General features: G+C 41.2%; 1 protein-coding gene across 1 annotated transcript in view; it reads left to right on the plus strand.

The window, feature by feature from the left end:
• Positions 1-3,171: 3,171 nt before the first annotated feature.
• clint1a (clathrin interactor 1a) overlaps positions 3,172-26,531 on the plus strand; it is a 28,196-nt gene continuing 4,836 nt past the window's right edge. The window contains exons 1-10 of the mRNA XM_056274885.1: positions 3,172-3,331; positions 15,657-15,761; positions 15,895-15,991; positions 16,107-16,215; positions 16,667-16,834; positions 17,001-17,184; positions 17,361-17,577; positions 18,902-18,989; positions 19,381-19,446; positions 23,990-24,291. Coding sequence (XP_056130860.1) covers positions 3,291-3,331; positions 15,657-15,761; positions 15,895-15,991; positions 16,107-16,215; positions 16,667-16,834; positions 17,001-17,184; positions 17,361-17,577; positions 18,902-18,989; positions 19,381-19,446; positions 23,990-24,291 — 1,377 coding nt within the window. The 5' untranslated portion in view covers positions 3,172-3,290. The remainder of the gene's footprint in view (positions 3,332-15,656; positions 15,762-15,894; positions 15,992-16,106; positions 16,216-16,666; positions 16,835-17,000; positions 17,185-17,360; positions 17,578-18,901; positions 18,990-19,380; positions 19,447-23,989; positions 24,292-26,531) is intronic.

Here is a 26,531-nt window from a genome sequence, read left to right on the forward strand (position 1 = left end):
CAGCAGGATGTCTCTGTGACTTTGAACATGTGACAAGTGGCCTCATTGTTTCTGCATATTCAATACCTACATGCTATGCCGGATATATATACTCTATACCCACATATCTGTGTTCTGCACAAACACATATACTGTTGTGCATTTTTAACGAGGGCATAAGCATACAAATTCGTCCGTACACACACCCTCTCTCTCTCGCTCTCATTCACACATACACGCACACACACACACACGCACACACACACACACACACACACACACACACACACACACACACACACACACACACACACACACACACACACACACACACAAGACCTGTCATGTGTCAGGCAGACAGGGGTCAGATACTGGTGATCAGTGTGTATGTGTGTGTGTGTGTGTGGGGGGGGGGGGGTTATATCGCTTGGGAAAAGGACTAAAGACCTTACCAGGACTGCAAGATGGCCAACAATAACAGCCTGAAACGTAACAACAGCAAAAGAGCCCATACTGACAAAGGAAGAGAACCTTTGCACTGACAAGAGGAGAGCAGGGCCCCAACGAGTGACTGTGCAGTTCAAAACCTCTTCTGCGGGCACGAAGATGGGCGGGATGTTAAACTACTAGCTAATGTGCAAACAAAGAACATTGTTTTCTAATGACATTATAAAACTGAAAAAAATATGGTGTGTTCCAACTGATTGGAAGCACATGTTTATAGAGAGAGAATAATAGCAAAGTTATAGAGACTGAGTCTTTCTTTCTTTTTTTTTGGTCCTCCTGGATGCATTCCCAAGCTGAGATGATGTTCCGACCACATTTGTCATGGGAACTTCAGTCGTGTAAACACACAACCTCGACCCCCTGTGGTCACAATGACCGACACACACAGAACAATGCACACTCACATGTGCACACATGCACAGACACTCACCACTTTGCAGCACTCAGCACATCTCCCCTATCGCGACTGGAGAAGTCAAGAGTGCCCCCTAGTGCCGGTACAGCACATGCTTATCCCACGCGTCTCTCGCTTCCTTTTACACTAGTTCATGCTTATGTTCTAGTTCTTTCACAAAAATAAATAAATAAAAAAAACTTTTATTGATAATTTTGTCTCAGGAGACTTTTCAATGAGCCACATAAGAATATCACAATGAAGGAATAACGTACTCAAACGTCAAATTTCTAAGAAAACTGATTTTTGGCCACATGTCAAAAAAGCATTTTTTTTATGGAAAATCCTTTTTTTCCCCTGAAAATTAAGTTTCAAATGCCCCTTTTTCAACACAAATTGTTTACTTAGATATCACGAGAGTATCTACATGTTGTTTTGAAGAAAAACATTCCTCTACCAGTTAAAAAACGGAAACTTGCCAGCCAAAATTTTGTTTAGTTTTTCTCAACAGTTCAAATATCAAGTTAAATTGTTAAAACTCATTTGCACACACATTTTATTCTCTCCCTCTCTCTCTCTCTCTCTCACACACACACACACACACACACACACATGCAAACCCACATATTCAACACATCAAGGTACAGAATTCCGAGTTTTAAGGACACAGGGATTTTTTTTCAATCAAAGCTTTGATTGCATACTCTGCTATCCTCAGCACTCGCACATGTACAAATACACACATACTGTTGACAGAGAGTGTCTTGAGCAACATCATTTCCCACTTAGGCCCCTCCCTGTGGACCGTGCCATTCCTAATGCGTGGCAGATAGGTTGATAGCTATGGTTTCTGTTGAGAAGAGCATGTCAATCAACAGCTCGCATCAACGTCACTAGAGCAAAGTGTTCCTGAAAGATCTTTTTACTGAGTGCCTTTCTATCCATCCTCTTCCAGCCTAAACACACGCACGCACACGCACACGCACACACGCACACGCGCGCACACAACAACACACGAGCGTTTCCATCTGAGCAATCACTTCTCTCGGAGTTCTCTTCTTCAGATGTGTAACAGTAATTGAAGTTGCCCCCTTGGGTGCACTGCATTCTGGACTGTTAAGTGCTGTTTCTTGTTGTTTTTTTCTCAAATGGGTTGTATTTTAGCTATTGTGTTGTTTCTTCCTGCTCCTTTGTAGCAGTCCAAGCCATAGGCCATCTTTACACGTATCATTAGAGAATAGCAATCCTGTCAGTTGGAGGGCATCTGATGGCTTATCTTGCCCATTGCAATATCAATCAATATGACAAGGAGACTCAATATTCTTCATGCACTCTTGGACACGTGAATCTCAAAAGCACTTTGATTTCGGTGCATCCAATGGAAAGATGAGGGCCAAAGGTGGCCTACTTTTTCCTCAACAAAAAAATGACAAAAGAATTGCCAATAGGCTTTGCATTGCCTGTTCATAGGAAGCTCACCAGGTAGGCATTTAGCACAATGTTTAATGACTCAAGAGTGTATATGCAACACTGACCTCCCTGATCTAGCTCCAGTCATCACATCACAACTGGCTTGAGGTACACGCCATGACCTTTCCGTGTGTTGATGACGTTGACTGTCCAGAAGAGGGGGTGATTGATTTGGATTGACACAAACAGCAAGTGTCCTGCCTCGCTTGTCACACAACATCGTTGGGTCACTGTAGCATGGCTGAATGTTAAATGAGGAGGGACTGGAAGCACTGGGGGCAGGGAACTGCTGACAGTAGTGTTGGATGCAGTTTTGGGGGAATCTCGATTATAGTTTGAATTGGAGGCTAGTGAGTTGGTGAAAACTGGATAGTCTTTTTTTTCCTGCGTAGGACTTTTTACTATCCGAAGAATAACACTGCATTTTGGGTCACATACATGTACAAAAATACATTCTAAACGTGTAAACGTCTGTAGAAATTTAATATAAATCAGACAAACATATTTTAATCAATCTTTAATCCATACTGGCCAAAATCAATCCTAATATAGTAGGCGTAAGACTGCCTCGACTTAAAGATAAATAAATGCTGCCGCTAATTTTCAACGGTTCTCTTCTTCTTCTTCTTCTTCTTCTTCTTCTTCTTCTTCTTCTTCTTCTTCTTCTTCTTCTTCTTCTTCTTCTTCTTCTTCCCTGAATAATGATCCGCGTTTGCGTAATCGCACAACTGCGGCGTCTGTTATTAGAAAACTACATCTCCTATGCTGCCTTATGCGTTTACTGATGACGTTTCGGGACGTTTCCGGTGGGTAACCGACCCTGCGCGTCTCCTGTCTTGAGTGAGGTGAAGAGTTTACTTTCCAAGAGTTCAAGGTTTGGTTTCGGTGTTTGTAGGCAATAAGGGTCGCCGAGGCGGAGAGCCCTTGTCACAGAGCCAACATGCTGAATATGTGGAAAGTGAGAGAACTGGTTGATAAAGCGTAAGTATCGCTCTTGAAAATTTAACACAATTTTCATGTCGCTGAGTCTCGCAGTGTACCTGTTTGAAACATACACGTACTCAAACTTTGACGTCACGTTACACATCAAGTTAGCTAGCCTGTTTGCTAGGAGCTAGCTAGCTGACTTTGGAAAACAGATTATCCTGGATATTGTTGTTCTGTTTTGCCCCAACTTAGTTTTTGTTTTTCTGTCGTATTTGTTAAGTTAAGACAACACTGAGACCGTTGTGTGTTTGTTCACGTCGGTGTTTTGTGTTTTTCACCGATATAGGAAGCTAAGTCACATAGCTAATAAGCTAATTAGTTAGCTTGCGAGCTAACGATAAGTATCTCAGTAGCGCTAGCGACTTGACTGAGGAAGCCAGCAAAGCTAGTTTGACAGCCCATAGTCTGAATAATGAACATGGAATGGAGCATACTAATCAATACAAGCGTTAATCTTAAATATTGTACGATGTTGCTAAACGTGTTGGTTAATGAATCTCACTGTGTATTTAAGTAAAGGTGGAGACTTTCTTGTATTTGCAAAAACAACTCATTTTCAAGTTAAAACTCATCCTGTTTCTTACTAGCCAGTCTGTCTATTTTATTCATTCATCTATGGCGAACTTCAGAATACTGATATTTCAGTACTTTTTAGCACAGAAGAACTCAAAAGCTCTGTAAGCCTTTTATTCTTGCCATATTTCACTGCACAGTAGGTACTGAAGTAAGAAGCCAAATGTTATCTCAATACCAACAGATAACCCTTACTGTCTGTTAATTGCGATAGATATGTGCAGAGACAGATAAAAGTACAATATAGAGAATATAGAGTCACACCAGAGCACATATTAATCACAATAATAGCTGAAACTGTTGTTGTGGTATAGTATGAGGCATTTTCTCACTACTTTGTAATTTGAATCTCCTACCAACTTGCTATTGTTGTTCTAGGGTGCACTGACATGCTATGATGTCTTGGTGACACACAATTTGCCAGTCATTGGTTCTTGTGATTCACTTTGGTTAAAAGTGTCTGCAAAATGAGAAAATGTAGATTTAGTTAATTCCATGTGTACCTTGTTAGATAATTCATATTTTAAGTGCAAAGAATGACTAAGGCTGTTACAGACATTATTAACCTTTAACCTGGGTACCGATGAGCTTTAAGAAAAGAGAAAATCCAAGGAAGGCAATCCCATCAACAGTTGGTTAAAATTTAGAAGTGATACAAGAGATAATGAATGGGCATTGTGTATAGTTGGTCTCACAAGTCATTTGCACTGTGATGGCAAACTGTCAGTTATTTGTCACATGCTCAGGAATAGAGATTTGTCCTCTGTTGATAAAGTTTCTCAGTTGCTACCACTGAAAAGGGGACACACCTTAACCATTGTGTCTTTTGTCCTGATGCGGGATCTAATTTACTGGACACACGTGAATAAAGGTGAGAGAAGCCTTTTGCGCTGCTGGGCTGTGGCAATGCTATTGCGCAACATGACTCCACTTTGAAAGTTAAACTGCTGGTTTGGCAGGCTCAGACATCAGCATTTTCTTGAGGCTCTCCAAGAATCCATTCTTCCAAAATGCACTTACCCATCCTTTAATGTGAGCTTTTTCAGAATGGGTTACATTTAGACCCGAAATGATGAGCCGATTGACAAAATTGATCTGAAATATTTTTTGTTAATCGATCAATCGTTGTAATTTATCAAGTAAAATTACCGAACATTTACTGGTAACAGCTTCGCAAATGCTTCGTTTTGATCAGAAAAAGGCCAAGGTTTATTTGCTGTTCTCTCATTCATGTCTAAAATGGATACTTAAGTAGTTTTTGTAGAATTTTTTGTAGTATTTTTTTGACTGCTGATCAGACTAAGTAAATACATTTAAGGCATCGCCTTGGGCCCTGAGAATTTGTGATGGGCATTTGTCATTATTTTTGACATTTAGTAGGCTATATGATAAAGTCATTAATTGATAAAATAATAAATCGACAATTAAAATAGCTATAGTTGTAGCCCTTGTTACATTAGATTGGGACAAGGACAGACAGAAAAGAAAGGAACAGGGAAAAGCTGTGTATGGTTAAGGTTGGAGGGAAAGGGAGTTTCCACTGTCAGTTTCCTCCTGGCTCTTTGAACTCTGTGGTCTTGTGAGAGTCTGAGGTTTAAAAGTCCCATAAGATTTATCAGACAAGAAAAAGAATAGATGTATTTACACAATGAATATGAATTTATTAGATATTTTAAATGATGTACACTCACAGTGAATCAAGACTCAATGTTTTGTAGGCTTGGAATAAGCTAGAATAAGCTATTTTATTCAGCATGGTGCGGGTCCCATTGTAGAGACTGCCATGTTCACTGCCTACAACAACAGGTGTCAGTACAGTAAGAGCAGTATCATATCGGCTGTTGTAGAAGGCGAGGAAGAGCCTTCAGGAAAAATCCACAAGGAAATCGCTTAGTGGACCTTTAAGCATTTGAGAACGGTCACTTTTTGTAGTCACCACAAGCTGTGCATTCAGGCTGTGATCCATCTATTTCTCTTGTCATTTAGCCAAAGAAAATCTGCACAAGCCAGAGGAGGTAACATAATGTACACTGTTGAGACACTGCTATGCATTGAACATGCACTACATTAAGAATTTTACATAAGCTACTGGCTGCTATATTAAATATATGGGGTACTGAAGCGCCATAAGGAAACATGGTATTATTTTGTGTCACTGTCGCAACACAGTCACTGTGAGAGATTATCATGGCTTCCGTTTCATCTGTGAGATATCTAGTATGCGGACTGTTTTTGTCTAGCGATAAGAGCAGGCTGTTGTCACCTCACCATATCCTCTTGTCTTTTGTCGTCGTACATACAGTTTCTTACAGTGTCTCTAGTCGTGGGCAAAGAAAATTAAGATTCACGTCAGTTGCAGACCATATGGAATGTAGGCTTGACCAAGGGCATTAACATATGACAAAAATATTGGTAACCTCTCAAGACCTAATCTAACTGAAGACTTAACTAAATCACATCAGTTGTGATGTACCCTTTTTTTAATTTACCTTTTCATTTAACTAGTTAGTTCCATTGCTGTTGAAACTTTTTTCAAGAGAGACCTGGCAAGTAAACAGTAGCACAGAAAAACATAAAACATAGAAGTTTCAAACATCATTCAACAATTTATAACATCTAACATTAGTTTTCAGGCCCATCTTTTAGACCTAGGGCAAATCCTGAAATATAACATGCAGCATGAGAACTATTTTCCCCTAGCAACATTAGAGACTGCCTCCAGAACCACAGAGAGGGTGTGTCTTCACTTTGCAGCCTATTCATGCAACTTTTTTAGACACTATTCTGCTGCTGATGTGGCAGTAGTTAGGATGTGCCAGAACTGAAACCTCCCTTCTTCCCCACGTTGACTAACTGCTGATCAGGGTTCAGTTAATCATCTCAACTCAACTAGACCTGTCTGTTTGGCAATAGTAGTCTAATGAGGATCTCTATTGGAGAATGCTTAGTTTGCTTTGATTTTTTTTTTTTTTTGTATAATCACAGTTCAAAATAATTTCTCAGGTCACCAAACTTATCAGCCTTTTGAGTGCTTTTCACACTTAGAACTGCAAGTGTGTCATACAGTCTAATGGATTTAACAATCCTTACGGTTGTCAATGAACTTTGATTTTTCTTATCCATGCAATAGATTGTACAGGGCCTTTTTAAAGGCAGAATGAGTAGGATTTTCCTAAAAAACAATGGATAGACTCGTCTTTATGCATACTCAATAATCCGGGTAAGAAAATCACAAAAGGTTGCATCAGTTCATGTGGACACAACGTTTATTGAGAGAAATGTTTCATCACTCATCTGAGTGGTCACTTAATGAGTGATGAAGAGAGTGATATCTATAGACTCATACAAAAATAATCCCTCTCAATCATCACTTATTTAAGCAATAACTGACGACAAGCTGTGGTATAATGTGATTATATCACAGCTAAGGGTCATTCGCGGAGGGCTGACAAGCTGTGATATAATCACAATGTATCACGGCCTGGAGTGAGCTGTTGTTTTTATAAAATGGTTACCAAGTATGGCAATATAAAATACCTAGTTTGTTAACATTTTCATAACGCATTGTTCTTACAAAGAAATTGGCCCTGCTGGCTGCCCGCACATAGTACAAGACGGTTGCTACAACACACGGAGTGATACTGAATTGTGTAAAGGAATTAGATGTCATTGCCGTTGTATATGGTTATTATACCATGGCTAACAACCAATCAGATTGCTTAATTTCAGTTATCCATTTTATAAGACCCACTAGATGTGTGTGGCGGTGTCTGTATCTGCAGAGACCCTGTCCTCTGCCTGTATTTTCTTATTTTGCTGTGTACGGGGCGTTTCTGGGCGTTAACCTTTGGGCAGTGGGTGTGTAGCCCCCAAGCAGCAACAGCGCACAGAGTGTGAAGGTGGTACTCTATAAAAACGTACAGCCAGGTGCCAGATCATAAGTCCGCATCCAAAAGGAAGTTACGACAATTGCGGATACGGCGCTGAAAAAAAAAACGCAAATATAGTGAGGAAAAACACCAAGCGGACAAAGCTCGTTCCAAAACGAGAGTGAATCTGGGGTTGGTTTTCACTCACTAGTGAACACTGACAGAGAGGATGGGAATGAAGAGAGACATGGAGTTGGCCTGTACACTGGGATGTGTTCTGGCAACTGCGGTCAGGGGGTGTGTGCTTCTGGTGTTGTTGAGGATGGACCAATTTTGAATGCTGTGTTTAAAAACTGCAACCGATGAATCCTACTCATTGTGTCTTTAAATTTGCAGGTTGAGAATGCAGTGAATCAGTGTGTAGGAAAAGGATGTAGGAGCTAGATTTTCATAAAAATATACACTACGTCAAGTAAAGTCAGTCAATTTTATTTGTATAGCCCATTATCACAATTGCAAATTTGCCTCAGTGGGCTTTAGGGCAATACAGTATCCTCTCCTTAGACCCTCGCATCGGATAAGGAACAACTCCTAAAAAAAAAACCTTTAACAGGAAGAAAAAAATAGGAAGAAACCTCAGGGAGAGCAGCAGAGGAGGGATCTCTCCCCCAAGACGGACAGACGTGCAATGGATGTTGAGTGCACAGAATAAAACACAACTTACAGAACACAAAATTGAAAGAGGATAACAGTTGTAATGGAATTTAAGATGTATGAAGAATAGGATGAGGAGGAGGATACCAAGCAGTGTCCAGATGCCACTAGAACAGCCTAGGACCTGAGCCACGTGACCACCATCACCATGTAGACTTGCCAGGAGGACAGAATACACATGCACACGGGAGACTCCCATCACACCGTTCACATACGCAGAAGAGACAAGAAAAGACATTAGTCACACATCTGAGTGAGAGGCTATAACATTGAAACAGGATAATAAAATTATATGGATTTATAAGATATATAAAAAGGAAATGTGATGAGGGGATGCCAAGCAGTGTCCAGGTGGTGACCACAGTCACCATGGAGACCTGGGAGGAGGACAGACTACACGTGCATCCAGGACAGACTCACATCACACATTCACATACACAGAAGAGAAAGAAGAAGACATCATTCAAAGACATAGAAAAGATGTGAGAGAAGAGAACAGTTTGCAATGGTCAGTAATCTATATAATCTCATCGGCAGAGCAGTGCTTGGTAAATTCACCGAGACAGAAACTGGCCTGCCATGCAGTACAGGTTGTGAAGTACTCAATTTAAAGGCAATTAATTGGAGGTTAAGGCAAAAAGATGAGTTTTATGTTTGGATTTGAAGGACTCAACAAACTGATTGTCTGATGGTAGCAGGCAGGTTATTCCACTAGAACGGGTCCCGATAGAAAAAAGCTCTGTCACCTGCTGACTTCTTTTTAACTTTGGATACACTCAGGAGCCCTGTATTTTGAGAGCGAAGAGCTAGAGATGGAATGTACGGTTTAAGGAGATCAGACAGGTATGATGGAGCAAGCCCATTTAGGATTTTATAAGTCAGCAGAAGAACCTTGAAGTCAGATCTAACATAGATAGGAAGCCAGAGAAGGGAAGCAAGAATTGGTGTAATATGGTCAAATTTTCTAATTTTAGTTAGGATTCTTGTTGCAGCACTTTGAACCATCTGAGGACTTGAGTTACTAGTGTGTGGCAGACGTGAAAACGGAACATTACTGAAGTCAAGTATGTATGAAACAAATGTATGTATTAGTCTATGAGTTAGCCAAAGACAGGATAGACTGGATTTTAGCAATGTTATGTAAGTTAAAAAAAAAAACAGTCTTGGTGATTTTTTTTTAATGTGCTTATCAAAGGAAAGGCTGGGATCAAATGTAACACCAAGATTTTTGGCTGCCACACTTTGTGAAATAAAGAATTGTCAGTTGTTATTGTTACTTGATCAAATTGGTGTCTGTGTCTAGCAGGGCAAAGGACCAGCATCTCAGTTTTATCCAAATTTAAAAGCTGGAAATTTAGTGATCTCCAGTTTTTCACAGCAGCCAAGCAGGCCTCTAAATTAGGCATTTAGTATTGATCATCAGCCGTTACAGGCACATACAGCTGAGTATCATCTGCATAGTGACTGGTGCAGTGACTTCTGAAGTGGTTTTGTGAGAGAATTTTACTTCAGCATCTGAAAAAAAGCCATACCAGAAGTGACATAATATAGGGGAGAGTGGTCAAGTTGAATAATAAGAAATTAATGGATCTCAGTGCTAGTTTTGACATTGAAGAGGTTGTATGTTTTTATTCAGACGAATATGACGGACCACAGCCTTATAATTATGAGCCTGCTAGGAGTCCAAGAGACCAAGAATAGTCCAGGGTCAGAAGGAATAATGATCAGAGGTGAGAAATTGAGTTGTGGTGTGAGGAGAACCAGTGGAGAAGTCAAGTTTATTTATATAGCACATTTAAAACAACCACAGTTGAACCAAAGTGCTGCACAAGCTTAAAATACAATGTAAAATAGGTAACACATATGAATATAAAAATACATGTTAAAGTAAAATAAAGGAATTAAAATGTAAACAATAAAACACAAGAGTAAAAGTATATTTCCACAATAAAATCACGGTGTCTAGCTCAACTTGAATTGAATGCCAGCGAGAAGAGGTAGGTCTTTAACCAAGATTTAAAAGTCTCTAGGGTCTGAGCAGATCTTATGTGTATTGGGAAGTTGTTCCAGAGATCAGGGACAGCAACTGCAAAGGCTCTGTCACCCCTATTCTTAAGCCTGGATCTCGGAACATGTAAGAGCATCTGGTTTGCTGACCTGAGTGCTCTGACTGGTGTATGATATATTAGCTCAGATAAATAAGATGGTGCCAGCCCATTTAACGACTTGAAAACAAGTAATAAGATCTTAAACTGGATCCTAAAACAGACAGGAAGCCAATGAAGGGAGGCCAGTACAGACGTTACGTGATCACGTCGCTTCTTTCCTGTCAGCAGGCGAGCAGCTGCATTTTGTACAAGCTGCAGGCGACGAAGCGACGATTGAGCTATGCCAACATACAAAGAGTTACAATAATCTAGACGAGAGGTAATAAACGCATGAATTACCCTTTCAAGATCTTTTGCAGGGAGATGGGCCTTTATTTCTCCCAGAAGTCGTAATTGAAAAAAACTTGTTTTGACTACTGAGTTTATTTGTTTGTCAAAGTTAAAAGAGCTGTCAAAAATCATCCCAAGATTCCTAACAGAAGAGTGACTGTAGGAAGCTAAAGGGCCAAGAGCACTATCATAACCATCCAGCAGATCAGGCTGTCCAAATACAATAATTTAAGTCTTATTTTGATTTAATTTCAGGAAATTTAACTCCATCCATGTTTTGACATCATTTAAACAACTCAGCAAAGCCTGTATAGAATCTCTGCTGTTTGTTTTTATAGGCAGATAGATTTGCAAATCGTCAGCAAAACAATGAAAAGACATATTATGTTTTTTAAAAATGGACCCCAAGGGCAGCATATACAATGAGAAGAGAATGGGGCCCAAAACGGAGAACTGGGCAGGTGTCTTGGTGAGTGACTGGTGTTAGCTTATTAATATATGTATAGATATATATCTTTGGGTGTTAGCCGCTGGGGCGGCATGGTGGCGCGGTGGTTAGCGCGGTCGCCTCATAGCAAGAAGGTTCTGGGTTCAAGCCCTGGGGTAGTCCAACCTTGGAGGTCGTCCCGGGTAGTCCTCTGTGTGGAGTTTGCATGTTCTCCCCATGTGTGTGTGGGTTTCCTCTGGGTGCTCCGGTTTCCTCCCACAGTCCAAAGACATGTAGGTCAGGTGAATCGGCCATACTAAATTGCCCGTAGGTGTGTGTGTGTGTGTGTGTGTGTATGTGTATGTGTGTGTGTGTGTGAGTGTGAGTGAGAGTGACAGTGAGAGAGAGTGTAAGAGAGAGATGGCCTGGCGGCCTGTCCAGAATGTCTCCCCTCCTGCCACCCAATGACTGCTGGGATAGGCTCCAGCATCCCCGCAACCCTGAGAGCAGGATAAGTGGTTCTGATAATGGAATGGGTGTTAACTAACAATGTCTAACACAGTAAACTGAAAAATCTTCCAGCGCACGCCAGGATACTAGGATTGACACTGTTAATGCATTAGGCTACATTGAAACAAAAAGAGCAAACTACGCATTTCACAACATGCAAACCATGAAGCAACTTGTGAAACGTGTAATTCGCTCCATTCATCGTAATGTATTCCATTAATAAAACAGAGAATCTGATGAAGCAACATGCAAACTGCATAGTTCGCTTTTTTCGTTTTAATGTAATCTATTAATAACATAGTATCAATCCTAGTATCCTGCGCTAGAATACCTATTATTTTTTGGTTACTGTGGTTGCTGGCGCATCCATATAGGCGAGCTAGGCAATTCCTTAGGGCAGCACTTTGGCAAGGGTGGCGATATGTGGGCCAACCATTCCTACTGACACCAATCTCAACTGTCTTCGAGAAAAAAAAATGCAGTGCGAAGAATCGGATAAGGAAATACTGCAGCATGTCTAAACGACCGAACTAGGTTATTGGAGTCCCCCCCCCCTTTTCTCCCCAATTGTATCCGGCCAATTACCCCACTCTTCTGAGCATCCCGGTCACTGCTCCACCTCCTGCCGATCCTGGGAGGGCTGCAGACTACCACGTGCTTCCTCTGCTTCTTTTCACCTGACAGTGAGGAGTTTTGCCAGGGGGATATAGCGCGTGGCAAGATCATGCTATTCCCCCCAGTTCCCCCTCCCCCCCAAACAGGCACCCCGACCGACCGACCAGAGGAGGCGCTAGTGCAGTGACCAGGACACATACCCACATCTGGCTTCCCACCCGCAGACATGGCCAATTGTGTCTGTAGGGACACCTGACCAAGCCGGACGTAACACGGGGATTCGAACCGGAGAACCCTGTGTTGGTAGGCAACGGAATAGACCACTATGCCACCCGGAAGCCTAGGTTATTGGAGTTATTATGCAGTCCTGTTGTGCGTTATTTGTATACAGATCTGCAAAATGCCCACACATGGCATCCTGCATATTTTAATGTTGTTGACTCTTTGAGCACACTAGCACTGCACTAGACTATTTGCTTTATGTGTATGGCATATTAGCCTTTGTTTGTTGCTGCTGGTATGGTACGTTGCAAATAGAAGGGCAGCATAATTGTTTTTCACCTAGAGCAGCAGAAGTGAATGCGCCGGTCAGAAGAGAAGCACTGTTGTGCACAAGTTGTCTTTAGTTTTTGGATATCTAACCGGTTGTTCACATCAGAGCTGTATAAAAACCTAGCATTGGTCGTCTAAGACAGGTGTCGTGCCAAGGTACTTACCCTCTGATAGGGAGTGTGACCCTGGCTGCTCCGAGGGTCGTAGCATCAAAAGTAGAGGTCAGATTGCTTCAACCCAGGGAACATCTGATTCAGCAGAAAACGCTGAACATTTTGTATAACACATGTACGTATGTTTGTTTGAAATTGTGGAATCACGCACAGAAATAAAGAGCCATTTGCTAGCAGATTTACACAGAAATATCTTTCTCTGCAAGCATTTTATGGGTGTCTTCAATATGACATGTTATACATAAAAAATGTTAAGCATTTTCTGCTGAATCTAATGATGCGACATTTGTAACAATTACACCTCTACTTTTCCTGAGACAAGCTTCATAAGGGCGGTACCGCCATGTCAAAAAAACAGGTTTTTCCAGCAGGAACTTGCTTTAAATGGTTCCGTATTTCTGTGTTTGATTCCACAGTTTACATATTATACATCAAAAAAAAAATGTTAAGCACTTTCTGCTGAATCGAATGGTACCAGGGCCGAAGTAATCTGGCCTCTACTTTTGACACTATGACCCTTGGAGTGCCCAAGGGCACATACCTGTCAGAGTATTGATACTTACAGAAACTAATGCGCAAGTATGATCACAAGAAAAATATACCAGTTGACCCACTTAAAACTAGAACACATTCACGAGTGCATACTTTCAACTAAAGCTATCTCAATTCTCAATTAGACATTTTATTTATAGAAAATGTTTTAATTTGGATCTGGCTCTACATCAAAATACACAGAAAATCACAAGGTATGTGAACTTTGAGTATAATAAGCACAATATTTTAAAAAGAAAATGTCAGAAATGCTCTCTTGCAACATTCTCTGAAGTAATTCTCTGACGGATCCATGACCATTACTCCCGCTGGCAGCAGAACCAGAAGCTGCTGCAGATGGCAGACCTGATGAAGCCACTGTGTGTGCACTGAAGGAAATGCACCAGCTGTCAGTCTCAACAAGTCCTGGCTTTGGCATCCCATCCTAAACTCCCTCATATCGCCAGAAAGATAATCCTCTGGTCTAAAATGAGTGCCACACACGACCGTGTTTTTCGTAACAGGTGCAGCAGTGATATCCCATCTCTTCACCTGCACAAAATGCACCCGGGCACGAAAGCTAGCGCCGTTCCTTTTCCTGTTAGGAAAATTGTGGACTCCATGTCCCGACAGGCTGGAGTTTGTGCAACCTGCATAAACACAATAATGTACTATGATGATAAATGGTGAAATGCAATATAAAACTACCGAAAAAAAGACCAACTCATTTTCTCATGACCGCTCAGACTCACTACCCCTTACTACTGTACAATGAGTCCTGATTAAGTCATTAATCAGGACTCACCTCTTCAGACTTCATCTGTGATTTATGTAATTTATGATGTTTGTTTTTCTTTCCCTTTTGTATGTGTTTAAGTGGGAGAGTACTGCTGGTGTCGTGTGTGGCTGCCGCTTCTCCATCTCGTAGCCCCCCTTCCCATCCACACCTATATGTCTGTGTTATGTTTATCTGTTGTCTTGTTCCACCCCGTTGATTGTAAAGTGACTTTGAGTGTTAGAAAAGCACTATATAAGTTTAATGTATTATTATTACATTGAGCTGAGGCAGTGCCAGTCAGAATCAGAAATACTTTATTCATCCCCGAGGGGAAATTGGGTAAAATTTAGGTAAAAAAAGAGGGTAGTCGGCCAAGGAGACTGACTACCCTCTGTTCCGTAATATGATGTAATGTTAGCGAAAAAAATGCGTATTTATGAGCTTTGCTCAAAACGGACACTATTTCCTCTGAATTTGTGCCCTTATGTCTTGTAAAAAATTTAATCCTGCATTAACTTTTCAAATGGTAATTTTCAGGTCATTTTAACCTGAATATGTGCTTTAAATTCTAATGGGTAATGATAACCAAAGAAGCAATTGTTTGTGTTTTAGACAAGTATGTATTTTGTTAGAGGATGGCTGAAAATGTAGGTCAAGAGTGAGTTTCTGTATGCAATTAAGATGTCTGTGCCTTTATCTCAACTTACACACAAACGGCTCCATTTACCTAGGAGCATGTGTTTATCTGTTCTTATGGTTGATGGACATAAAGAATTGCATTTCCCCCGCCCCCCGCCCCTGGTTGCAAACTGCAGTAGGACACACACACAATCCTATTGTCCTTTACCCTGTCTGTGCAGGTGTATGGTTGGGTGTATCTGGAACAAGAGTGCCTCATATTCATGAGCCTCCCTCTGGATGGTCCACATTGTGTTTTCTAAACCATGATATTTTTTTTTTTACTTTGTGTAAGGCCGCACAGTTGGAATTTTAAAATAAATAAAAGAAAAATAACATTCAAAAAATAAATGTTAATTAAACTAATAACATAATGATATTCAATATTTAATAATACTATTTGATATTTAAGGTCCCAGGCAGGGTCTGTGAATCAACATATGTTTGTCTCCCATTGATAGAACCAATGTGGTGATGAACTACTCAGAAGTGGAGTCAAAAGTGAGAGAGGCCACTAACGATGATCCCTGGGGACCCTCTGGACAGCTGATGGGTGAAATCTCCAGGTCAGGATCCCTTCTCTCTTCACCTTGACACAACTCATAAAACTCGCATTGAAAAGCTCAATTCCATTTGCATACAGAAATGCTTACAAAAAAAGCCCTTCTCTCTTGTGTCATCTTTGTGTTCCCCCGGCAGAGCCACCTTTATGTATGAGCAATTCCCAGAGGTTATGAATATGCTGTGGGCTCGCATGCTGAGGGACAACAAGAAAAACTGGAGGAGAGTCTACAAGGTTTGTTAGAGCACCGTTGGAACTCAGCATAAGCATGGCAAAACCTTAGCATGGCACAGGGGTTGTAGGCCTGAGCAGTGCTTGCAATTACCGTTGTTGTCTCTCCCACCCCCAGTCCCTGCTCCTGCTGGCCCACCTGATCAGGAATGGATCAGAAAGAGTTGTCACCAGTGCCAGAGAGCATCTGTATGACCTGAGGTCCTTAGAGAGCTACCACTTTGTTGGCAAGTACTTATTCTGTTAAACCCCCCCCTCAATTTTGATTTGCAATTAAAACATTTTCACAATGTTTTGTTTGGCTTTCTACAGCTCTGTTTTGCAGTGTTTTCTTTCAGCAGTTTACTTTATTTACAACAATGGCTTCAGTGTAAACTCTTGGATGGATGCAGGTCAAAAGCGCTGCTTAGACCACAAATCTTGGAACCACACTCACTGCCCCAAAGCTGCTTTCACTCCTTAAGCACACGTGTACTCAAGGTGTTGTTTGCAAGCAGGAACACTTCCTTTTCCCTACAGACAGATATTTTAGTTTTATTCGGTGTCCGTGTCTGACATATGAAACCAGTCAATATTTAATTTGTCTCGTCTTGAAATTTTGGCCAGCTCTTTGAAAACCACTGTATTAGTTGTCAACTTCTGTATCTTCACTCTTTCTCTCATGCTCTATGCTCTTAGATGAGAATGGCAAGGACCAAGGAGTTAATGTGCGCCAGAAAGTAAAAGAGATGGTGGAGTTCGTCCAGGACGATGACAGGTTGAGGGAGGAAAGAAAAAAGGCAAAGAAGAACAAAGACAAATACATTGGCGTGTCATCTGACAGTATGGGAGGATACAGGGGATACTGTAAGTCCTCATTACTCGCCATTTTTCCTGTTAGCTTTAATTTCATAAATGAATAGAGACCTTCAGTAATACAAAATTACCTTTTCTTCATCTTGCAATTTTTCTTTTTGACACCCCAAACCATCCTTTACTGCTCCCTCTCTTATGCCCTTTCCCCTCCCCACAGCGGGGGATAGGTATGACTCTGGCGATAACCGAGGAAAGTGGGATGAGGACTGGGACAGGAGCAAAGGGTCGTTCCCCTTTAGTGAGAAGCTGGGTGAAATTAGTGACAAGATTGGCAACACCATTGATGACACCATTAACAAGTTCAGAAACAGAGACAGAGATGACTCACCAGACAGATTCAGGTCAGATGATGAAAGAGGAGTAATGTGTTTGTAGTTAGATATCACTACATATTACAGACATGACAGAAAGAAGGCCAATGAATCAGCAGAAATTTTTGTGCAGACTGATGTATGTGTACAAGGGAAAAAAACTCACGTGACCAGCCTGACAACCTGACTCTTTACCGTCTCAACAGTGACAATGAGGAAGAGCGGAGTCGGGCGTCTCGCAATGGTCAGTCAGGGAGAGAGTTCAAAGATGAAGAGGAGACTGTCACCACCAAGAGTGTTCACATTGTTCAGGCAACAGAAACCACGGCAACGCGAAAGAGAGGCGTTCCATCCAAAAAAGTGGACTTGGGAGCTGCAGCCAACTACACAGGAGACCAGAGCCCAGACACCAATACCAAGCAGGTTGCACATGTGTTTTTGTGTACACATTGATGTGTATAAGCGTGTTTTAGGGTGGAAAAATATTGAACTTCAATAAAATACTAGTAAAAAAAATTGATATTTGATACCATTTTCAGTATCACAGCAAAAAAGAACCACAAAATTCCACAAAAGCTATAGCTACTATATACTACTATATACTATATATAGCTAATATTGTTCTGACAGGTTTTTGGATTTTTTTTTTTTAATCAAACAATTGCTTTTCTGTTTAAGAAAGCATTTCTATCCAACTGAAAATAAGATGTTGGAAAAAATAGATTTTTACTAGGGCTAAAGTAGAGTACAATGTCTTTGTGAGAGAGAAATGTCTCTCTCAGCCTGTGCTGAGAAAATCGCCTGCTCACTATCTGCCCTCTGGACGAGTCATCTTGCCAATAGATGTATCTGTTGTATATTGTTATGCCTGGTCAAAATAAGAATATACTACATAAGATGAACAACTAACCATGATAAGACAGATGGTCTTGGATAAGATTGTTCTGTATGTTATTTTACTCACCAGAAATGCTAACAATTTCTGGCCCCTTTTTTAAAAGAAAAAAAAAATTTTCCCCAATGCGGTGTTTCTTATGTCTGTGTCTCTGTACATTGACAGAACTGAGACATACAGTTAGGTAAACAACCTGGTTAATCAGCTTCTATTCCATGTTCTTGGAAAAAGCCAAATTAATACTTATTTGCAAGGGGGAGAATTTTGGTGCAGACATTTCTCTGAAATTCAATTGGTTGCAGCTACGTGCATTTTTTGTGCAGTAGGATCAAAGTTTAAACTTTTTTGATTTCAGCTTTCTGTCACTGTGCCACAAGCTTGCCTTGCACTGCAAGTTCTCCGTATTGTTCTGTGGGAGCAATTAGTGACCTCTCATTAAAAATGAAAGGACGTGGTGGCGGCAGCAAGCAGTTTCACCACTTCCAGTGTGATTTCAGCCAGGCTGGTATCAAACGTGTGGTGCGGTGGAGATTTATGATGACAAAAAAAAATTCAGAATCGATACTCTTAAATTATTTATGACATCCCTAGTGCGTGTTAGCACTACCATGATATAAATTGTTATCGCAAAAATGTCATGATGACAATAAAATCAAAATTTTATTGTCATTTATTATACCTCAATATTTTGCTGATGACTTTTGTTCTTATCTGCTTGGTCTTTTTCTAGTTTTATGCAATAATAGCTGAGCTATATTTTAGCATATTACTGTTTCATCACGATTATTGTGAATAACAAATTAGTGGTGTGGCAGTAATCTATGTATGTCTGATCGTTCCCCTTTCTTGCAGCCCCAGTCAGCAACACCTCAGCCCTCCAGTGGTGGCCTGGCAGACCTACTAATGGTAGACACAGGCCCTAGTCAGCCTGCTACCACAGGTACAATGTACCCTGCTTCTATTTGTGTCTGGTTACCCCAATTCCTTGTTTTGAAGTTGGCAGACAGTGACCATCGGGCTGATGCTAGCTGCAGATTTTGGTCACAGCAAGGGGGAGGGAGTTGATGTATAGGAGCTAAGTGCACCAGATGTTTTTTGAGCAGTCCCTAGTGAATGGAGAGGCAGGGAGTACAGAGCAGATGTTTGGTCTCCTCCACCCATCCACTACCACCTCCTGACCCCAGCCCCCTTTCATTCCTGACACTAAAGGAATGCTAACTATGCCAGAATGACACCTGGAACTCGCTTGTTTAAATGACGTGTCTTTCTCTCTTTCTGTCATTTTCCTGTTTCCTTTCTCACTCCCTTCTCTGGTCCTTTTTACAATGCAGATCTGATGGCTGGATTTGCCGACTTTTCTTCGCCTGCTGCTTCTGTTGGTCTCTCCTCAGGATCTGGTGAGTTCTAAGTCTCATATGTGTGTGTTTGTGTGTGCATGCGTTTGCTGTTGCAGCCATACTGCTAGAATATTCAGAGGGATGCTGGGAGGCGGCCCTGGCCATATGGAGCCTGCTATCTGCTCTGCATAACAAGAACAGACACATATCAGCTCCTGTTATGGATGACAAGGAGACAGGGACAGAGGAAGAAGTTGGTGGGGGTGGAAGAAGCTGAGAGAGAGAGCACAAGAATGACAGATGCAATGAAAATTTAAAATATGGCACCAATGGTCACTGAAAAATTAAGTCATTGAAGTAACAAAGACTAACCTGGATGAAGTCGGGTTACAGTCATTAATGACATTTCAAAAGTGCTATCAAAAATACATCATTTTAAAATTTTCTACTTTGTGGAATTTTGACAGTCAAATCTTTGGTGCCTGACTTTATGTTCTAGTTCAGTGGTTTGCAATCTGGTCCTTGGAGATGCCCGGTTCTGCTGGTTTTCTGTTCCACCTGATAGTCAATTACATTCACCTGTTGGGTCAGGCATTCAGGCCATCCAAGTACCAAATCTCGTTCTTGAGAAGAATGCACTTGGCAAGTTAAACGGGTATAAACTAGTAAGATCACATGCATCCAGGACAGTCAATTTAAAGTTTGAGAAGAGGGACTTACTGATATTGTGTAGTTCCCATGAGCTGGTGGGTCTTGCTAGCTAGCTCCAAAAAAAATAAAAGTCAAAGAAAATGTTCAAGTTGGTACTACTTTTCAAAAAAAATGGCATATATTCAAAATCTACACTGCTTATTTCTTGCCTCAAATTTTCTCAGAAGTGAATATAATGACAAAATAACAGCTGTAGTATGAAAACTGTGATAGTTGTGGCTTTTGCTTTCCTCTGCCTTGATGCATACTGGTGTTTTGCATGTTTGAACCTGTTCACTATAAATCACATAAACTTTACATTACTACTGACCATTTTTCAGTGTTGCATGGTCAACCCAAAAACTCAGAAAATGTAGTCTCCAGTAAAAATCAAGGCACCTTGTTTTACAAAATTAAGGTAAAACATTCATTCTACAATGTTCATATATTTGACCAATGCATATTGACCTTCTTCAAGGTCACCCTAAATAAAGAAGGCCTTGTTTTGGGAAAATACAGGGGAAAACCCTGATAAACATCTCAAATCTGCACTTTCAACTATATTATCCCGCAACAGTGACATAACTTTCACTGAAAAGTAAAGTTGACTAAATGTTTGCTCTGATGGGTTACCTATCTCAAGCAAGTTTCATGTCTCTGCAAATTGACTTTCATATTGTGATGAAATGAATAGAAACCAACGGCTGCCTGACAAGAAACTAAAACACTATATGGGAATCTTTCAAAATGGTTGTGAAGATTTTAAAGTATGCGCTATTTGTAGTACATGGGCAAACACATGGGAAATACCAGTATGTCCCTCAACATCAAAATGTGTACTGGGATGTTTGCGTATGTCAAGTCTGCCAGGTCAACAACCAGTACATCATTGCTTTAGTAGGTGGTTCAAGAACACATCTGGGCATTTTAAGCATTCTTGGCTAAATGCAAATTTTTGTTTTGAGAGAGTACTTGGGTCGCCACAGATGACGTTTCACAAGTTCAGGAGAACACAAATACAGACAAGTACACTTATTGGTAGGGATACACAGATATTGATACAAGTATCGGGGTATCTGCTCAAGACTGTACCCATGTACTAGTACTTTGTAGTCCTAAAACTACTTCAATACAGCCAGACCCAATACCCAACTAGACAATTCCTGCGGAAATTGTGGAAAGTGAGTGGTACCTTTTTTCACCATTCGTATGGGAAGAGGAGGAGATGGAGCCAGATAGACGACGTGGCGCAACCACCAAGAAGCAGACGCGTCTGTGTCATGTGTCCAAATGGAGCGAGAAATTAAAAAGTTACAAAAGTGTGTGTAACTTGGATGAGTGCAGACAGCCCAAGCACAGACGCGGCACAACATGTAGGTGGGGTAGAGTGGGTTTTTTACTTACTACATCAGCTGCGTCCGTGTTGGGTGTGTTAGCGTGCCAGCTATATTTTCTGCTTCATTTCTGCTTCAACAGGTAAAAACTACGAAGAACTGAGGCGTCCGGGTGGCATTTCGGTCTATTCCGTTGCCTACCAACATGGAGATCGCTGGTCGAATCCCCGTGTTACCTCCGGCTTGGTTGGGTGTACCTACAGACACAATTGGTCGTGTCTGCGGGTGGGAAGCCGGATGTGGGTATGTGTCCTGGACGCTGCACTAGCGCCTCCTCTGGTCGGTCAGGGCGCCTGTTCAGGGGGGAGGGGGAACTGGGGGGAATAGCGTGATCCTCCCACATGCTACGTCCCCCTGGCGAAACTCCTCACTGTCAGGTGAAAAGAAGCGGCTGGCGACTCCATGTGTATTGGAGGAGGCATGTGGTAGTCTGCAGCCCCCGGATCGGCAGAGGGGGTGGGGCAGCGACCAGAACAGCTCCAAAAATAAGGTAATTGGCCAAGTAGAAGGGGGCGGGGGACTACGTAGAACTATGTAAAAAAAAAAGGAGTAAAATCTGTTTTAAATTGATTAGAATTACATACCTCATTGTACCAGATGCAGTGTGATGCAATAATACAACCTTGTGGGGGTGGGGGGGTTCCCACTGCATATTAAAATAAATCAATCAAATCAACGTGTAGCCATGATCCTGTGCCAGTTAATATAGCGTTCACTTCCAAACCTTGCATAACCAACTGCATTATCACTTGGCAAAACTCAGTATGCACGCAGAAATCTCCCCAGAAAACACAGCTGGCACGCAACCACATGCAACCCAGATGCAGTTGGTGTAGCAGGTAAAAAAATCACCCCACTGACATGACATGCCGCATCCGTGCCTGGCACTAATGATAACATAATTTCAGTTCTGCTACAGTTGTTTGTTATATTGAAATCCACTGAATGTGTTATAGGTTACATTAAAGTGAAATGTGTGGCAGTGCCATGTTTGTTCAAGAAAACACGAAGTTTAATGTTAAACTCTCAGTAACAGCGTGAGGGCGTCCAGGTAGCATAGCGGTCTATTCCGTTGCCTACCAACACGGGGATCTCCGGTTCGAATCCCCATGTTACCTTCAGCTTGGTTGGGTGTCCCTACAGACAATTGTCCGTGTCGGCGGGGGGGAAGCCGGATGTGGGTATGTGTCCTGGACGCTGCACTAGCGCCTCCTCTGGTCGGTCAGGGCGCCTGTTCAGGGGGGAATAGCGTGATCCTCCCACATGCTACGTCCCCCTGGCGAAACTCCTCACTGTCAGGTGAAAAGAAGTGGCTGGTGACCCAACATGTATGGGAGGAGACATGTGGTAGTCTGCAGCCCTCCCCGGATTGGCAGAGGGGGTGGGGCAGCGACCGAGACAGCTCGGAAGAGTGGAGTAATTGACCAGGTACAATTTGGGGAGAAAAAGGGGGGGAAATCCACAAAAAAAAATGTCAGCCACAGCATGTTCAGTGGGTGTTCATGTGGTTCAATTTCAGAGGAAAATTTAATTTTAAGAAACACTGTTCGTACCACTCGCAAAAGTATGTGTATTTCAAATTGTGGGGTAAGTTTGTGGAATGGTTTAGATGAACAACTCAAGGAAAGAACACATTTCAATCAGTTCAAAAAGAGGTACAAAAAAATTATTTTAAAGGGGTACAAGGATGAGGAGGAGGTTATGCTCCTCTCATGACCGTGACATCCATAGTGGGTGCTATTGTTGTTTTTTGGAACTCATTATTATTGTTTTCTTTTTTTTGTTGTTGTTGTTTTATTGTTTTTATTTTTTATTGCTTTTTTTTTATTTAGTCATTCTGATATAGATATGGAGAATGACATACTCTGATGTATGAAAAACAAAGTTTATTATTTAGGTTTATTAATTGAGTATTAGAGAGGGGGCAGGAAATTATGAGTAGTAACTTCCTCCTGCTTCTTTTCGAACATGTAATATTTGTTGGATTCTCTATTGAGAATTCTTATTGGTTTTATTTTTATCATTTGGGTTTTTTTATGCTTGGTCATTTTTTCTTTTCTTTTGCATGTTCAAAATAAAGACATTTGATTTGATTTGACGTTGCATATTTAAGTCGTTACGGTCAGAGAGTGAGGAACATCTGATGGAAAATAAAACATATCTTCAAAGTCATTGTTAGAACTGTAAGTACTCATATCAGTACTCGGTTTAGGCAAGTACCCAAATGTAAGTACTTGTACTTGGTCTGGAAAAAAGGTGGTATTGGTGCATCCCTACGTATTGGTGAAACGTCCGGAATATTTTGACTCAACACAACAGGTGAATGTAATTGACTACCTTGCAGAATAAAAAAACAGCAATACTTTTTTTCTAACCGTACTGAAGACTGGTTTGAAAATTACCATTCTAGATGATTGAATGCTATCGACAGATTATACAGTTGCACAGGAACTGCTGGTCATCTCAATGGAGCGGAAATACATGCCCATTCACCTAAGAATCTCCCGCTCTCTTCTCAGCCCCCAGTGGCAATGGAGACTTTGGGGATTGGAACGCCTTTCCTGGAGGTCAGATGCCAACTTCTGCTCAGCCTGTGGAAATCGGCGGAAAGGACCTTTTCGGAGCCATGACCGTCAGCCCTGTCCCTACAGCTGCCCCAGTCCCTGTCCAGGCTTCAGTCCCAGCTGCTGGTCCTCCCTCAGCAGACCTTTTTGATCTGATGGGGCCAACTCAGTCCCTTATCACCTCCCAGAGCCTCAACTTCAGCATGAGCAGCACACAGAGCATGAGCAGCACCGTCTTGCCCCAGTCCAGGTCGCAAGTATGTGTGCTTGCACCCCCACTGAATCTTTAGCAAATTAATTACACTTGTCTTATTTAATGTGCCTTTTATGCTCAGATGTGCCACATTTAGGGCCCTGTGATTTCTACGATGTGGAAAACACAGCTGAAATTGCAGATTGGAAACAACAGATTTCGGATATAAACGTAATTGTGCCGAATTTGGAGATTAATATAACATTTTTAAGTAGTTTGTGCTTAGACCCATCCATCACTATAGCTTTCAGAAACCCAGTTGTGCTTCTGTCTTTGTGCATGAGTGCACACATTGTAGGATGCACACATCAGTAAACACGTGGGTTTTATTATATGGGAGAGGAAAAAAATGTCGATGCAACCAGCATCACAAAAGGCAACATCAAAAAAACCAAGGAATACAGCCATTTTACTTTTGATTTTAATTGTGGTAGTTGATTATACTATCTCTTAAAAATGGGCAAAAAGGCAAAAAAAAAATCTGAATTCCCTATAAGCCTGAAAGCGAGGCTTATAGGGAACCAATCTAAATGCCAATGGTATCATTATTCTATAGCCATTACACTATGCAATCAACATTTACTTCCTAATGATGAATTAAAGCAAAAAAGTTGTCTACTGCCGCTTTAACCTGCACTATAAGGACTTTTAATTCCTGTAGAGAAGAGTAGAAAATAATAAATTCAGATGTGCTGAGTCTAGACTTAACAAAACATACTTCTTTTTTTTTTTAACATTTATTCATCCAGGGCAGTTTTGCTGAGCAAGGATGCTCTTTTTCAGCACCTTCAAACTAAAATTCTGGTGGTTTGCATGTAAAAAAAACAAACAATTTTTTAGGGTACTTTTTATCACTTGTGTATTTTACACAATAGCTATTTCTTGAATAGCCATATCATGAATGGCTATTTGAGATAGGAAGGAACGCTGGTTTGAACAGGGAGTCAAAAGAGGCCATCTATGTGAAGAAGGAACAACCATCCTTGAACCAAGGAGAGTACATTTGTTGCCATCTTACAATGCTGTGGTTGAAGCTATTCCCCCAATCCTCTGTGAATAGTAAACATGGCCATTTTAGCTCTAATTAATGGTTGTGTCACTTTGCATATGAAACTGATCGCTGGTTTCGGTTGTGACACAACTGTGCCGGTTTCGGTTGCTATGCAACTGTGCTGTTTATAAGGTTAGGGATACCTGCCGTCAGCTGAGACTGACGAACTCATTTAGATGAGTTATGAAATGTTTCTCCTACTAAATGCTGTATCCAGAGGAGCTGATTCAACTTTCTGGGATATCATGAATGCTTTTGTAGTTGCTCATTTTAATGATTGCTCATTTTAATGGTTGCTATGGAACTTCTGGGGAAAAATTATACCAGCCATGCATAGCATTTTATGTCTTCATCATAGCAGCCAAATCCATAAGAAGAAGCTCAGTCGCTCCTTTGAAAGACGCGGCAACGTTAACAAATATTATATCATAGCTTTTGTTTGTAGATGGGGAAGTTGCTGACACAACAGCCCTGTGTTCACCGTTGCCTCTGTTTCACCTCAAATGGACCAAGAGGCCAAACACCATTGCAGTTGTCAACTGCACTGTTGGTGTCAGTAAATTAACCAAAAAACTCTTTTCAAGGTCGATACTTTAAAGTAATAGTGGAGATTTTTGAAGTCTGTCCCAATTTTCGACTCACCGCTCATGTAGTACATAAGTAGTTCCATTTTCACAGTCATCCATCTATTTATTTATATTGGACCTACAGCTGCCGCTTGAAATCTAGAGTTTAATGCAGTTAATTGGGGACAAAACCACAATCCTGTTTCAGTGCAAAAGAACACTCCACAGTTCAGCCAAAGCTAACTACAGCAGTCTTTCACAGTGAATTCGAGTGGAAAAAAAAATTCTCCTGCTGGTAATCACTTGTAGGCTTTGTTGAAGGAAGTAGCATGAGAGGAAAAAGACTGTAACCAACCGTGACAACTACAGTACATTTTTAAAATGACCACTCGAATTTGCTGTGGTAGACTGCTGTAGCGTCATATTGGCTTCGGTTTAACTGTGTGGAGTTTTTGGCTGGACCAGTGTTCTGACAATTTATGCTGCCTTGCCAAAAAATGCTACCGTAGCGTGACTCGATAGTAGTCTAACCTTAACCTCACCTAACCATGTGCAGAACCACTAAGTAGCACATCTCGATAGGTAGCACATATCGACAGAACACCGGCCAGCGGGCCAGCCCTACAA

This window comes from Lampris incognitus, chromosome 1 (assembly GCF_029633865.1).
Source record: "Lampris incognitus isolate fLamInc1 chromosome 1, fLamInc1.hap2, whole genome shotgun sequence".
NCBI lineage: Eukaryota > Metazoa > Chordata > Actinopteri > Lampriformes > Lampridae > Lampris > Lampris incognitus.